This window comes from Semicossyphus pulcher, unplaced genomic scaffold (assembly GCF_022749685.1).
Source record: "Semicossyphus pulcher isolate SPU_LCO1_2020_fin unplaced genomic scaffold, fSemPul1.0.p SCAF_5, whole genome shotgun sequence".
Lineage (NCBI taxonomy): Eukaryota > Metazoa > Chordata > Actinopteri > Labriformes > Labridae > Semicossyphus > Semicossyphus pulcher.
In genome coordinates, this window is record NW_027211726.1 from 30,307,920 (window position 1) to 30,323,907 (window position 15,988).

The following is a 15,988-nucleotide window of genomic DNA, read 5'->3' on the forward strand; positions in this document are numbered from 1 at the left end:
CGAATAATTAATGATTCCGGTGCGGGACGAAGGAGAAGAAGAGGAGCGAAATCTGCCGTGCCAAGAAGAAGAAGAGGAAGAAGAGGAGGAGGAGGAGGGAGAGGAGGAGGAAGAGGAGGAGGGGGGAAACAGCGGAGTTTGATGGAGTTGTGTGCGCTTTTGCCGGCGATTTTTATCCATAACGCACAAGACTAGCGGAACGACGCGCCGTCACCATGTTTGACTGCATGGACGTACTGGCCGTGAGTCCCGGGCAGATGCTGGATTTCTACACGTCCAGCCCGTCCTCGTGCATGCTGCAGGAGAAGGCTCTGAAAGCCTGCATCAGCGGACTGGCGCACAGAGAGTGGCAGCACCGGCGGAGCGCACACTGTAGGTCCCAACTTCTCATCATCTCTGTTTGTTGTTGTTGTTGCTGTTGTTGTTGTTACCTCAGTCTGAGGGCTGACGGGCCGGTGCGGGCTGAGTCCAGGGTGCACAACAAGTTGCCTTAAAGGGCCTCCAGGAGTTCTAATTATTGTGGAAGTGATCTGATAATGAAACTGCTCATTTGAAATCAGACACATGAGGGAAGTTTCCTCTGAGAGTCAAAGGGAAATACTTGGAAATGTAGGGCGCATGAACGCACCATAAATAATCAGGAGGAATAATAACACAGGGCAGCAGCACAGTGACTTTACAAAGTGTCATTATAATCTGCTGCGTGAGTAAAAATAAGTTTATTTTTGACGTTTGGTTCAGTAAAAAAAAAAAAAAAAAAAAGTCTCCAAACGTCATATTTCACTGTCAGCGCGCGCCCTCATAAATCCTGCACAGTGAAGCAGCCGGGACCTGCTGATGTATGGCAGGTCTCAGATCAGTTCAGAGAGCAGCAGGCTGCAGGAATGCAGAGAGTAAACAGGCGGCGGAGCTTCCAGCCGCCTCCTCCCGGCCGCACATGACAGGAGGGCCGGCCTGACGAGCCGCGACCTGCATGCGCTCCCTGACACTCATTTAGACAAATGACCCCGCGAGCTTTTCAACCAGATTAGTGCGCGGCTATCGGGACATGTCAACCTCGTGCGTTTAGGCAGATGGATGGACTGCTGCTTAGTTTTTGTCCGGGAGATTAAGTGGATGTTTGCAGCTGCAGCTGCATGTCGACCAATTTAAGAACTGATTCCCTCCAAAACTTAAAATAATATCAAATCAAAATGAACATTTAGAAACAATCTTACAGAACGTCAAGTTTGAGAGGAGCTTGATGCAGAATTAAAATGATTTATGTAAAATAAAAAGCATTAAAATACCCCATACATTTATTATTTATTAAGACATGAACGACACTTTCTCCTCGTGCAGCTCGTGAGCCACTCGTCCCTGTTTGTCTTTCTCTGTCCCCCGCTGCTGCTCCGTGATTTATCCTCCTGTGATAACGAGCAGCCCGCAGCTGTCATTCCTCAGGACGTGTTTGCTGAAGGGCACTCCGTCAGGAGAGGCTCTGCTTATCAGCGGAGGGGAAAGGGGAACAGCGAGGGCTGCCACCTTTCACCTGAGCTGCATGTGTGACTGTCTCTCTGCAGAGTTGGAGAGGTGTGAAGGTCTCTGAGCGACATTTGAGAGGTGACAGAAAACTGAATGAAACGGATCTACAGATTCACGTTTGTGTCTGTAAAATGTTTCCAAGGTGCATCTTAAAGTCCAAAACCTGTAAACTATCTCTTAAATTAAATCTATGAAATGTTCCGCTCTTTGTGATGAAGGTGGCAACAAATGTTTTTATATTAAAGAAGCTGGGAGTTAAAGTTTTTAATTTACTTAAAAATTCATTTCAAAATAGTTTCAAAAAGGGGAATTTGCTGTTGATTAAAAAAGTAGACATGATGGCTTTTAGATGAATAATAATAATAATTCAACAATAACTTAAAAACCTGATACAATTATGATATTCTTAAAGGAATTACCTTTTCACTTTATAATATATTCGCACACACGTGTTAATAAATTCAATTTGTCTTAAAGGATTTTATTTGCGTCGTTCCATTAATGCATAAAAACACATTTAAAAATTCGGCCACATTGTTATAATTTTCTAACTGCATCAAACTAAAAACTGTCGCCGTATATTTCCATTACAATCTAGTGTCTCTGACAGCAGCCTTTAAATGCTCTGTGACAGCGTCATGTTCAGGACCCAGCTGTCCATCCGCCAGGAAATGTTCTTATTTAGATGTTTCCTGTTCAATAATTCTATTAGCTACATAATCTGCCAATTTAAATTCCTAATATTAAAGCGTAAATGCTGCCCGCTCCATGCTAGCTTTGGTACTCATAGAAATACAAATTATTTTCTTTCTTACATGAAGCTTATCAAGGTTTCTCCTGTCATTAATTACGGGATGTTCATGTAGTCACAATCATCTTATTCTTTTGTATATTATGAATCGCTTATTGCTCGTAACACTGACAATCATTTAAAGTCAGGATAGAAACCATTTAATTTGTGGTAAAACTCACTGAAACGATTAAAGTTTATTAACATCCCTGAAAAGAAAAATGATTGAAACATAATGATGATTGTAAAAGTAAACTAAGGAGAATAATAAAGCATTTAATAATAATAATACATTTTATTTATAAGCGCCTTTCAGGACACTCAAGGTCGCTGATTTAGCTTAATTAAACTTCATATATTTTTTACTCCTTAAATAAACCTGTTCATGAGTAAGACATGATAACTGAGTTGTGTTTAAGCCGCTGCAGTGTCCGGTCGCTCTTTAAAGGGCCGCGGCCAACATCTGAACAATACTGAGGTCAAGATCCAGATCCTGCACCGCTCGGCCCCCGCTCAAGAGTCTGGCCCAAAACCAAAATCGTCTCCAAATCTCCAAAGTGTTTGGAGTTTTTTTTAAATATTTGAATAAAGGTCAAAAGGCTGCCGGCCTGTTTTACTGCTGCAGAAACATACTGACTCTAAAAACACTGAAATTAGCCAATAAAACAGCCACAGTGTGCGTTTGAAACTGTAGGACGAGCTCCATGTTGGCAGCTACGGCCCTGCTCGGGTTAACACTGCTGTTTCAGTTGAATTAAAAAGACAAAAAGCAATAAAGCCCAGATAACGTCTCTGCGCTTTTAAAATAATGTTTGCATTAGATACAAAAGCAATTCCATTAAATAACCATGGACGCTGCATGGGCTGCAGAAACCTCCTAAAACCAGGAAGTTAAATTCATGAGGTAATAATAGTTCAAGCTGTTACATTTAGACTCTTACATGTAGTGTGCACGTTTGTGTGGATGGACCCATTTAATCTCACATGTATTCGATGATGATGAGGTTCCTTGCAGAAATTGTTATAAAAATGTTCCTGACCATTTCAAATGAGAGTCCTGTTTCTCTCAGCATCCCAAACTCCCACTGACGCCTGTGCCATCGAGCAGCACACCAAGGTGTTCACCATGCAAGTAAACAATCATTGCCCTTTAACAATATTCTCACGCAGCGCTACAGGCCGAAGTTATTGTTCATTTTTATCCATGTTCTCACGCTGGATTCGTCCTCGGCCTGTAAAGCTGCTCGCTGGCCTCTGTGCCGTCAGACAGGACCCCCCTGCCCTCTTCCTGTTTGAGTGAGATGCTCTTTAAATCACACTTTGATTCGAGAAAGCCTCTCCCAGGGTCACTGAAATGTTGCTTTATTAATTTATTTGTTCGGGATAATGGAAACCTCCTGGGTGTTAATTAGCCGCATTGACAACGAGCCGACCATTAATGCACTTCCTCTTCCAGTTTGGATGTTAATTAGCAATGATCAAGGAGCCGCTTCACACATTGAGGCTGAGGAGCAAGATAGCCTGTAAAGAATCAAATGGATTTCACAATAAAAGTCTTTTTGTCTCATCAAAACAAATCCAGAAGCCATCAGACAAACAAGTGTAAGTGTGACTGTGTGTTACTGTGACGTAGCGAGGCCGAGCGTGCTGCTGCAGGGTGATTGGTACACAGCTGACGTGTGTTTGGGGATAATTGGGGCCTTTTTGTCTTGAAGGCTGAAGCGCCTCTGATATGGACATGAAAGGACATTAGCACAGCTTGCACAGCGAGCTAATTCAGTGGGCGTGTGAAATGAAAGGCGGACGGGGGGAAATAAAAAGCGATGTACAACAGTGGAATGAAAGGGAGGGGGGCTCTCTGATGCCAGCCATGTTTAATGGACATGATTAGGACAGTGTTAAAGTCCCATCAGGGTTACACTGATACTGTGCGTCTGTACTGATGCTGCCCTTTTAACAAACTACAAATACCACGTCTGCTGTGGCCTCCACTGCTGCACAGGCAGCTCCTTCACACACTCTGAGACATCATTTTGAATGTGGCTCCAGTGCAGAACTTTACTTTCTCTCGATGGTTTAGTTTCTCTTTAAGAGGCTTAACCGCCCTCACGAGAACAGACACTTCAGACTCCTAATAACAACAGGGCCATTCAAACAAGGCTTCATGTCACACATTTAAGGCTTTTTGTCTGCGTATTAAGACACTCAAGGAAAAGTCTAAAGAGATGCCAACAAATATTTAAAGATAAATAAATAAAATGGAAGAAAAAAGGTATGATTGACAAAAACACATCAGTTAACCCTTTAAACTCTGCAGCAGAAATGCCTTAGAATCTGCACATCCTAAACTGAGAGTTACTGTTAGTGAATATATAATAATAATAATTAATAGAATTATTGTAATTCTGTCGTAAAATGTAATGAATACATAAATTGGACACGTTTTTACTGCAAATTTATAAAAATAAAGACACAAAACATATCGATCAAAACCGTTCAGTATGAAGAAACATCAACAAAATATTTATGTTTGGGCGTCATTTCTTTATGCATCATTAAATACTTTAAATCCCTTAAAATCTGTACAACTGAAGGTGTTTAAAAGTACATTTTCCTGTATTTCTTCTGTTTTTTTTACTTTAAGCTGGATTATGCAAACAACGATCTCCTGCTGTCAGTTTCGCCGCCTGCTCCTGGTCCGTTTTCAAATGTTTAGTAGATGCTTTATATGTTGTTTAAAAAGATAAAAGCTTTTGTCAGCAGATGTGAATTTTCCCATTACGATGTAATGCTATTATAACCAACCTTTACTATATAGTCATTCATGATGTGCTAACACAGCAGCCTGCACGCTGTCCACAGTACAGTTAAAGCTGCACACATAAATAACACTTATATTTGCTCACATTAAAGTAGAGTAAAATGTTTCCTACAGTTAACTTTAATAAAAGTTTAAACAGAAAAGTTTGAAGGCTTGGATTGGACTTTGTTATGACTGCAGTGAACGGAGACAGAAAGCAGACCTGAGGCCGACCAGCTGAGAGGTCAGGACGCACCAGAAAGTTATTTTGGCCCTAAACCATCAGCGCTTTATAAAGCAACAGTTTAAGATCTTTGGCAACACAGGAAGCCGGAGCAAAGATCTGAGAGCTGGAGCGATCACTCAGCTGCAGCTGTGTGAGAGACCTGAAGAGACCCGCGTACAGTGTCAGGCCTAAAGCCGAGAGCGCCGACGAGTTAGGACAAGACTCACTCAGAGTTTCCCCCTTTTTTTTTAAAGGTCACACGAGGCTGATTTTGTGATCGTGTCGCTGTTGATACTAACATTTAGCTCTGAGACTTTAACAAAACATTTGGGGTTGGCTCTTCAGTATCATAGATTAAACACAGACTTTGAGTCGCTCTTGTTTGGCGGCCATGACGATGATTTTGAATCTGAAAAGGTCAAATATAAAGTGAGCGAGCTGCACCTTTTAATGAGGTTTCTGCCTGAAAAACACTGACAGACCCTGCTAATTATCGTCCTCTTTGGACTTTTTATTTAATTATATATATAGCCATTATATTGATTATAAAAATAGCTATTTTGTAGATTAATTGTTAGTGACCTGACTTGTCTTTTTATCAGAGTTTGTCTGGTCATAAACAGCTCGGACACATCCTTTCAGAACCTAAAAATTGCTTCACCGCCTGTTTCAATTCTCTACATTATGAGCACTATGTTTCTTTATATTTCCCATATATATTTATTTTTGGACTTTTATGCATTTATTTATAGAGAGGAGAGTGGATAGTGTCGGAAGCGGGAGGAGAGAATGAGGGATGACACGCGGCAAAGGGCCGAGGGTGGGAGTTGAACGGAGTTGAACCGCCGTGTCGAGGACTTGAGACATCAGCTGCTGGTTTAACCACTGAGCTGAACTGGTGCCCATATTTTCTGAACAGTTTTAAAGGTGATTGTTAACTGTTGATTTAGCAGCGTGAATCCAATTATCACTGCGCTACAATTACACTAAGACTGGGTAGAAGACTGCAACATTTTGGGCTCGATTTTGGTTTGTTAAAGACGCAACTTCAGTAGTTTTAGACCCTTTAATTAAACTGTTTGTGCACATTAATCTTAACTTTAATAAGGACTGTTTAAGGTGTCAAACTGAAGGCCAACAAGAGGCCAAATAGTAGAATTAACCTCAGACTTAACAGTGGTAGTAAATGCCTTGAAAAAGGTGTTTAAAACTGACAATAGATTTTATTGAGTTTGGTCTAAATGCTATTACCTATCAACGTGTATATGAGTGAATTAAATGTTAAAATAGGAGCACCATCAGGCAGATTTTCCTCCTCAATTTTATTATTGAACATTTCTGTACCTGAAAAAAGCTCATAAATGATTATTTTCTCGGTTGAACATTTTCGTAGTTGAATTGGATTACTCCCTCTGTTCGCCTCCCGTCCCACAGCTCCCAGCTTCTTTTCTCTGTCTTTACCCGACACAGAGTCCAGGTTCACGTTCATGTTCTGGCAGCAGGAGAATAAAATCATCCCGGGCGGCGCTGTGCTTTTAAGGCCATGAATTCCAGCGGATTATAAAGAAACCTCTCGTGTTTCAAGCACCTTATTCCTCTCCTCACGTCCCGTCCTTCTCTGAGCTTTCTCTCCTCTCTTCTGCTTTTATGGCGCTCTTAGTTTCTCCTTCACTTTTTATGAAAGCTTTGAAGCGGCTGCACCTGTTGTGTTCGGCACTGCTGCTGCTAACGCTGCTTCCTGTCAATGTGGAGTTTGACCTCTGTGCCACGTCAAACCCGGGGTCAAAGAGGGGTCACAGAGGGGGTCAAAGGAAGGGGTTCGGGGATTGTTTGGTCACATTACTCCCTCAACAATAGCCACAGAATACTAGCTTCGATTAGAATAAAGAATTAAAGTGAGTTCGGAGGCTTTTTCTGTCAAACTCTCTGTCAAAATAGATCTCCTGATGAAAAGCAGATCCTCCTCTCTCTCCTCTTATTTCCACACCAGACATGAAGTCAAATGACTCCTCTCCATTGTTATTTTCTCCTCCTCGAGTGTTTAAAGCTCCTCTAAATATCCCTCTCTGTAAAACGCACCGGAGAGCAGCGCAAAGCTGCTTCTAATTTGGTGTACTTTGGGTGAACTTTGACCATTTCCTCTGACTGGGCCTGTTGTATGTGAGCTATGCACTCGCTGCTCCTGCAGAGAAAACCTGCAGGAAGAAAAAACACTTCCAGACTGGATGGAGCGTCAGCTGAGAGCAGGAGGAGGAGGAGAAGGAGGAGGTGGAGGGGGGCTGGATCCACCGACTGGGAGTAATATTCCTCTAATCCTCGCAGGCTATGCCCACCGCTCCACACCCAAATCACCACAGCTTTCTCCTTAACACAAACCAAACACACAAATACCCCGAGGAGCTCCAGGAAATGCCTCTCTTACTCCCCCCACCTCCTCTCTTCCTCTCCTTGTCCCTGCTGCTCGGGGGATCTGTTATAATTTGTCCACTTTAATTCAATCCCTCAGATTAATGGGCTCCTGCTTTCAATTGATTTTTTATTTAAATTAAAATGAAGCCTTAGATTTCACCTTTCCCTCTCATTTATCTGCAGCAGTAAAAGCTTTGTCCTCGTTTCGGCCTCTCCGTGTTAAACGGCCTGTGTGTGTGCAGCGACAGACTTTGCTGCAGGTTCTTTGCCATCTGTTGGCCGTGTGGACCATGTGGGCAGAGTTTTACATGTCACTGGTTTTCAGACTGGTGGAACTGGATATGAGGACGAGGAGGGCACAGAGCGGATAGATGACGCTGCAGCTCTGCGGATTATCTCCACATTACGTGACCTCACATCCTGCCTCACACTGCTCATTTAGGGCTGAGCAGGGTCAGTGTGTCGGCTTTATTAAGCCGGCTGTGGCGCCTGCTGCTTATTTCCCCTTTAGATAATTTACCAGTAATGACCTTTCTCTGTGACGCTAGATTTATGTCTCCGTCCTGAGCATGTGGCACTCAAGTTTTTGCAGTAATACATATATTTTTAGGAGACATTTCTCACAAAGAAAACAGAGTCTGAGCACACAAATCCACTCTGTGCTCGATGAATGTATTTGTGTGCATGCTAGTATTGATGCTAAACAAGCAAACAAAGTTGGGTCTGATCATTTCGGCTCTCATTCCTATTGTTCATTATAACATCGCACCCACTAAATTAATTGCTAAAAAAGCACTAGTTGTCAGACGATCAGACTGTAAGGTGAGGGGGAAAAGAGGGGATAAATTGGCTGCTCTAATTGTTCCTCCTGTCTGTACTGGCCACTGTAAGGGATGGATCCTAAATCCTTAATCTACACAGGGAACGTATTGGAAGCGGATTTTTGACACAGACAGAACCGCTCCAATGTTATTCACCGTCGGCACTATGTTGTGGTCACATGAGTCCGCTGTATGTGACCGAGCAAAGCAGAGCTGCAGCTGAAAAAAACTGCCTGTGGTAATTCGGCATAAAGGGGAGTGGATCTCTGGCGGGCGGTGAAAAAGAACAGCTCTCACCTATGACTCGGCTCCCGTCGTTTGCACCAAAGAGCCGTTCAAAAGAATCGAACCATTGGCGAACGTCACAACACTGCTCTGTTTTCCCACAGACAGGCTCACTTTGTTATTCTGAGTGTCTGACAACATTACAGAAATAATTCCTGCAGAGAATATTTTGTTAAAGAGGAAGAAACCGCCTTTCCATCCCTATCTGCAAAGCCACCAGACTCCATTAAGAAAAGTAGTAATTTTACTTTGCAGAACCTGTGAGTTGTTGATCTACCACAGGTAGTTTTTTTATGTTATTGTGCAACTTGTAAATTAAATGGGAAGTTTGAATTGAACAAAATCCTTGTGAAACACACGATAACACAAACAAACTGTCCGATCGAGGCAGCAGACAAACAAAAATCTATTGGGCAAAATTACTGTTTTTGTCAATGGAGTCTGGTGGCTTTCTTGGCTCGTCTAAATTATATTTCATGCATCTTTATGATGTGTTTTTTCTGGTTATCAAGATACAAAATTGTGCTCATTTTCACATCAAATACATACAGAAAATAGGATTTATCAGTCAGCACTGTTCTGAATTAAACTTCCCATTTGTTAGAAGAACATTGTGTTGAATATTGAAACTGTGGTGCACGTCAGCAGTAATCCCTCATGATTGACTTGATCTGATAAAGTCCCAGCAGTGTCTTTATCAGATCAGGACATGATGAGATTATCACATCATGTCTTAATGTTATCAGCCAAAACAAACTCTCATTTAAGAGCAAAGTTTCTCTGCTTGCCTGAGCTCGTCCTGGCTGATCTGAAACCAGTATCAGCTCAGTGTGTCTGTGTGCTCCTGCCGGCTCTGTCCCGTCGTACGGACCAATCAGAGGAGCTGTTTTCTCCCGTCTTTGCCCCCCATTCTGCCTGCAGCCTCCAGCAGGGAGTGTGTGCTTTCCTGTTTGACCCCGGCGGCAGGTTCAGCCAGAGGCTAAGGGTTCAGCCACAGATTTCTCTCTGCCTGCTCCTCAGCCAGACCGGCCGTGCGCGCTTGTCTGTCACCGGTCTTTATTCCTCTAATGGAGCTTTCTGTGTATGTTAACATGCGGGGAAGTCGACTCAAAGTTTAATCACGCAGAAAATGGAAAAAGGCTCCCCTGCACCTGATAGGGCCTATACAGCACCACACAGGTACCCATTGACCACCCCCTCCCTCCGCCCCCTCCCTCCCTCCCTCACACACACACACACACACACACACATACACACACTCTGATGGGTGTAATGAATCCAGGTTTATGCGTCCCATCTGTCTGCAGGTGGTCACACTGCCTCCCAGACGCAGCCATGAGTTTCAAATAGGCTGACTGTTGGCGCTGCGTCTCCTCGGTGTGGGACCACCGAGCCGTCACAAATGCTCCCTCAGAATATCAGCCGCAGAAGTATTTTTCCTCCAGATGTATGTTAAAGAGCGCCGAGCCGCCTGCAGAAAGCTAATATTCACATACATACACATTGTTTCTGAGCTCCAGTGGTCCTATACATCCTCATCAGCAGCTCAGCTCAACACTTGTTTCACACATTACATGTTTGATACTCGACGATGTGTGATGTGACCAGAGGAGAGGAAGAGATGAAGGGAGCTAGTAGACACAAAGTTAACCCTTTCCTTTATCTGCAGAACCACATACACAATTCTTTGTGAGATCAGAACTCGACAAACGGACAAAATGAAGACATAAATATGTGCATTCAATTTAAATGTCTCTCGTGTTTTAAAACAAGATATAATAAGTGTGTGACAATAAAGTGTCATTCTGCAATTGACCCTTCACTAAGCCCCTCCCTTGAACAGCCACTGTCCAATCCTATGTTAGCAACTGTAACTAGGCACGGGAGGCCTGTCAAGCTTTTAGAACAAGGAGAAATGCCCAGCAGATACCCTCAAAGTTTAGAGGTGGTGTCGAGAGGAGAGATGTCAGACATGGAATTAAAAAAAAGGAAGCATTATCACTTCGCTTTGCGAGGATAATGCAACATGATGGTCTCTGCTTGCGATCCTGTCTGACCTTCGCTACCACCGCCGATGATATCGGCGCAGGCTTTACTTCACCAGCCCTTGGTTTGTGCCGTTGTTGTGGCAAACTTGTGCAGGATTGTGTTGGGCTTTGCTGTTGTGCCTTTAGGAGATCCAGTTTGTGGATCAAGCACACGAGCAATATCCTGACTCGCTTTACAACAAACAAAATGAAAAAGTGGGATCATTTAGTTTTGCTAGCAGTGGGCTTAAACATGTTAGATCATGAAAGTTACAGGAAGTCATAACTAATAATTAGCGTAAAATAAAACAATGTATTGAGGATTGTTCATGCCTGACGCCCCCTGAGCTTCTGCCTCGATGTTTATGTCCTCTTCATTCTCAACACTCCGCTGACACATTATATTCTGGATGTAGCTTTTTGAATGCGTGTCGTCGTCCTTTCTGTCGACTTCTCTCTGATGTTTGGGAACTATTTTTCTAGAAATGTTCTGTTATTTCCCTTTGGAACATCTCCCACTGTTATAGTTGAAAACTCCATAATACTTACATGCTGGTGCGAAAGCTTGACAGGCGTAGCAACAGTAACCAAGAGGGGCGGGTCTTAGCCTCGGTCCTCCTTCTAAGTGAAGTTACATCTGTCTGAAGGCTTCAGCAGTCTCAGGCTGAACAAAGGAAATAACACAACACACAAGTTTTGTGCGGCACAAATGTCTCCGAAGTAGAGAATGCTCAAAGCACCAGAGAACTGACCGAAGGGTAATCCCAGTATTTTCCAAACCTAGGCCCTGTTTTTTAAGTTTTTTAAGTTAGGTACAAAACAGTTTATGAAAATCTACACTAAATTGCTTCGGCCCACAGCCAAGAAACAGGTGGTCAGGGTGAAAACTTCCACTAAAAGTGCTTTGTCTCACTGACCAGCTCCGGTTGTTATTCTGTTATTCTGTGTGTGACAACATCACAGAAAGCATCTTCCTCTTTAACACTGACGTCTGTCTCTGCAGGGATTCTGATTTGAAACTAGAAGCAGCCTCTCCATGCAATTTAGTCCTTGTTAGAAAGTGTGCCAGATGAAGAATCCATCCTCTAAAAGTTCTTGTTTTGCTGCTGACAGGCTCAGAGTGTCTGACAATGTTACAGAAAGGATCCCTACAGAGACGAGGATGTTTTTTACAAGACTCCACTGACAAATACAATCATTATTAAGCTGCCGGTCTGCTGCGGCCTCAGTTACTTATGTGTTGTTGTGCAATACAAGAAGTATTCGATTAGAACAAAACATTTACAAAGTCAACTGAAAACACAAACTAGAGTTATAGAATCCTTTATTGTCCTTACATCTCCTCTCAGTAGTAAAGCTTTAAACAAAACAACACATAGAACAAATAATTACACAGCACAACAGTGAGAAATAAATAGTAATAAATAGTCAGTTAATTGCACTTAGTCAGGATTAGTTCAGTTCAGTTCCCTGATGGCACATAAAAACGAACTGATAAAGGCAGCTGTGGAGCAGCAACTCTGTGTTCTGCAAGGTAAAATGTTTTTGTCAATGGAGTCCGGTGGCTTTGAAGAGACGGATGAAACAACTATTTTTAGATACGGAAAAAAGGCCCATCTCTGCAGGGATCCTTTCTGTGATGTTGACACAGAAGAACAATCTCATTCTGTCTGTGGAAAAACAAGAACTTTTAGTGGACGGACTTTGATCAGGTGCATTTATCCAGAAACATTACCTTGCAGCCGTTGCAGCCTGACTCACGGTTGCCGGCTGCAGCAATGTACTGGAGCAGTGCTTAAACATTTTGTACCTCTTAGGCCTCGCGTCCACAAAGCGCCTTTTGCTGGCAGAAAAGCGCTGGCAGGGCGCTGGGATGAAGCAGTGGGGTGAGAGATAAAAGCTGCTCACGGGTTTTGTTTATATGACAACAATAAGTTTAACTTCCTACACAGCCAACAACAAGCTTACAACACCTAGGCCGATAAAAGCACGACACGTACCAGCAACATTTAGTATCCGGCCGATCTGATGCTGTTTGTTTGTCCCATTGACAGCTCCGGGTAGACGGAAACGGCCAAAACAAGTTGCTCCTACATGTTTGGTGGTAGCCAGGGTGACGAGTGGCGCCCCATCTGAGGGAAAAAAAGCGGAGGTGACCACACCAGCGCCTTTCTGAAAAGTTCAGGGATTTTCATCTCAAAGCGCTCTGAGAAAAAGTCACTCTGTCCTCATTAGGAACAACAGAAAAAAGGTGCTATGTGGACACGAGGCCTAACGCCATGTCCACAAGTACACAGGTATTTTACGTACCCTTTTAGGCCCTTTAAGTACACGTACACGTACACGTAGTTTTTTCTGCCTTCATTCGTTCAGCCGTTTTAGGTCACTGATAGCACTGATCTTTGGTAAAACTCCGGCCAGGGTGAAGATTTTTGAAAGGCTGTTTAGCCTGTAGACGTGTAGACGGGGTAAACAGACTTTTTGGCTCGTAACGTCAGGCTGTTCGCCGTTATCGCCATGGTGACGCATCACTAATGAGGCGACATTCCTTGCAGTGATGACTTTTTAAATGTTTACACATATATGTACAGTTACTCGTCTACTATATTGAGGATCAAAGGCGTCAGGATAGATTTATTCAGACTTTTGATTGGCCGTGATTCTTCTTCTTCTTCTTTGCATGACCGGGTTATATCGCCGCCTGTTGGTGTGGCGTTGTCATGACAGCGTTTCTGTTGTGGTTTCGTTTGGACGGGATTTTTTATAACCGTCCTTGTGTGGACGTGGTTTTTTTGGGAAACGAAGGAGGCGGAAACCTTTCTCAAAATATGTAAAAGGGTTTAAAATACCAGATATACCCTTTCAGTTTAAGATTTTCTGTTGAGATGAGACCCGAGGCTTTGGTGATTTTGGTGAAGCCAACCAAGCCTGAAGCAGAAAATGTAGAAGCCTGTATTTCCCCCCTTCCTCCCCTATCAGACAGCTTGGTGTGTCAGAGCTCTGGCTTCCCTCCAGTGCTGTCTCTCACCATACATCTGCTTTATGTGCAAGCTGCTCGACCGCTCTCTGCCAGCAACAGAGGGAAACCATTTGGAGCGTTTGAAGCAATGAGATGACCCGACTTCAATGAGAACAAACGTCTGTCTGTCTGTCGTCATCAATGAAACCAGGTCGTACTGCAGAACGGAGGAAAACATCACGGCTCGCTTCCTCCACTGAAGTTGTTTACTCTCAGATGAATCGCACTTGAAATTCAGACCAGCAAACTTTTCTAAATCCGAACGCAGCACCATTATGTCAGCTTTATGCAAGTCTACTTACAGATTCTGCACAACTTTTTAAGCAGTCGATGCTCTCGCTGTTTCGCAACGAGTCACGGAGACTTCTCCTTGATGCTCCTCGTACTCAGATAGGAGCGAGAATCGATAGATGTATAAATCATCTCTTTCTAATTAACCTTTGTGGTCATCTCACTTTCTCATCCCTTATTACAGAGGCAACATTTACCCTCACGCTCAGACCTGCGTGTGCCGCAGACTGGTTAAGTCTTCCCTCGAGCCATTCAAGTTTTCCAACGCGACGCTCCAAATTCGACAAAAAGTCGCAGAGGGTGAACGCAGCGAGAGATTAGATTAAAGCGGCAGGGAATTCCATGGAGGGACGAGGGTCCAGTAATTATAAGAGCTCGTCCCTTACATCAGTAATTGAGTTTACTGTGACGGAGTACGGAAGAAAGTAATCTAATCTGAGGAGATGCTGCAGACACTGCCCTCTGTTTGCTATGCAGATAGATTGTGTGCATTGTCAGGGCAGCAGATTGATCCTTGCATCAATTTAAAGTCTGGTACATTTTCACTCCAAGGTGCTAAGTGTGCTATGATTATAGCCTCTATCTTGAAGTACTGTTAGTGAGCCACACGGCAGCAAGAACTGAAACGTGTGTTGCAGGGACAGAAAGAGGCTCTTAAAACATCCCCTTTCTTTTGCTCACACCATTACAGAAAAGTGCAGCAGTCACAGATACAACCAAAGTGTTGGTTACTTTTGAAGGTTTTAAATTCAAGTTTTATCATTTTCTGTCTTTTGTTTTGAACAAAAGTGTTGTCTTGTGAAGTTTAAGATTCCATATAAAGGCAGAAAATATTCATATGCCCTTAAGCGGGCTGCACGGTGGTGCAGTGGTTAGCGGTGTTACCTCACAGCTAGAAGGTCACCGGCTCAAACCCCGGATTGGGCAAGGTGGGCCTTTCTGTGCGGAGTTTGCATGTTCTCCTTGTGCATGCATCCGGCTTCCTCCCACAGTCCAAAGCTTGTAAGGATTAATTGGTGACTCTAAATTGCGGATGTGTCTAAATCTGCCTCTTTGTGTCAGTCCTGTGATTGACTGGCGACCAGTCCAGGGTGTACCCCGCCTCTCGCCCTGCTGGGATAGGCTCCTGAACAGGATAAGTGGTATAGATAAAGGATGGATGGATGTCACCTTAAGCTATTACTTAATGACATTTAGTCCTAAAAACACGGTGAAGAATAAAACTGCTAGCAACCAAACATGGATGTAAACTTTGCTCTTCCTTTTTAAATGTTTGGCTTTGTTTGGATGAGAAACATGTGATGGTAAAAGCTACACTAGCACAAGTTTTACACCTGTGCTTTAAGCTAAATGCTAACAACAGCATGCTAACATGCATTCATTGTCAATGCTATCATGCTGATTTTTAGCAGGTAGTGTTTGCCATGGCTATTCTAAGTTAAGCGAGTTAGCATGCTAACTTTTGTTAAGTGGCAAAAGAGGTTTGAGTGTCATGACTTGTGCAGATATTTGCACATAAACACATAAAGGATGTGACGAAAGTTTTAGCCAGTAACAATAATTCAGGGAACAAACAAGTTGGCACTTTGGTCAGCTTACGTTGTTTTAAATGTGCTATATAAATAAATTTGACTTGACTTGACCTGGTTAATGACGTATAGAGACAACAGACCGATGAAAACAGATAAAAGTGTTGTATTTAGCCGCTTAGGCCCATGTCCTTCTCGTTGTTTTGAATGTGACTGTCTGTTTCTAAGCTCCAGATGTCTGAATGAATCATTGAGTCATTTGAAAAC

At 43.1% G+C, this 15,988-nt stretch overlaps 1 protein-coding gene across 3 annotated transcripts in view; it reads left to right on the top strand.

The window, feature by feature from the left end:
- The first annotated feature begins 215 nt into the window (after positions 1-215).
- The window catches only part of LOC138608410 (retinoic acid receptor beta-like), a 96,852-nt gene continuing 81,079 nt past the window's right edge, over positions 216-15,988 (top strand). For all 3 annotated transcript variants that reach the window (XM_069680988.1, XM_069680989.1, XM_069680990.1), the window contains exon 1: positions 216-372. In XM_069680988.1, the coding sequence (XP_069537089.1) occupies positions 216-372 (157 nt within the window). The remainder of the gene's footprint in view (positions 373-15,988) is intronic.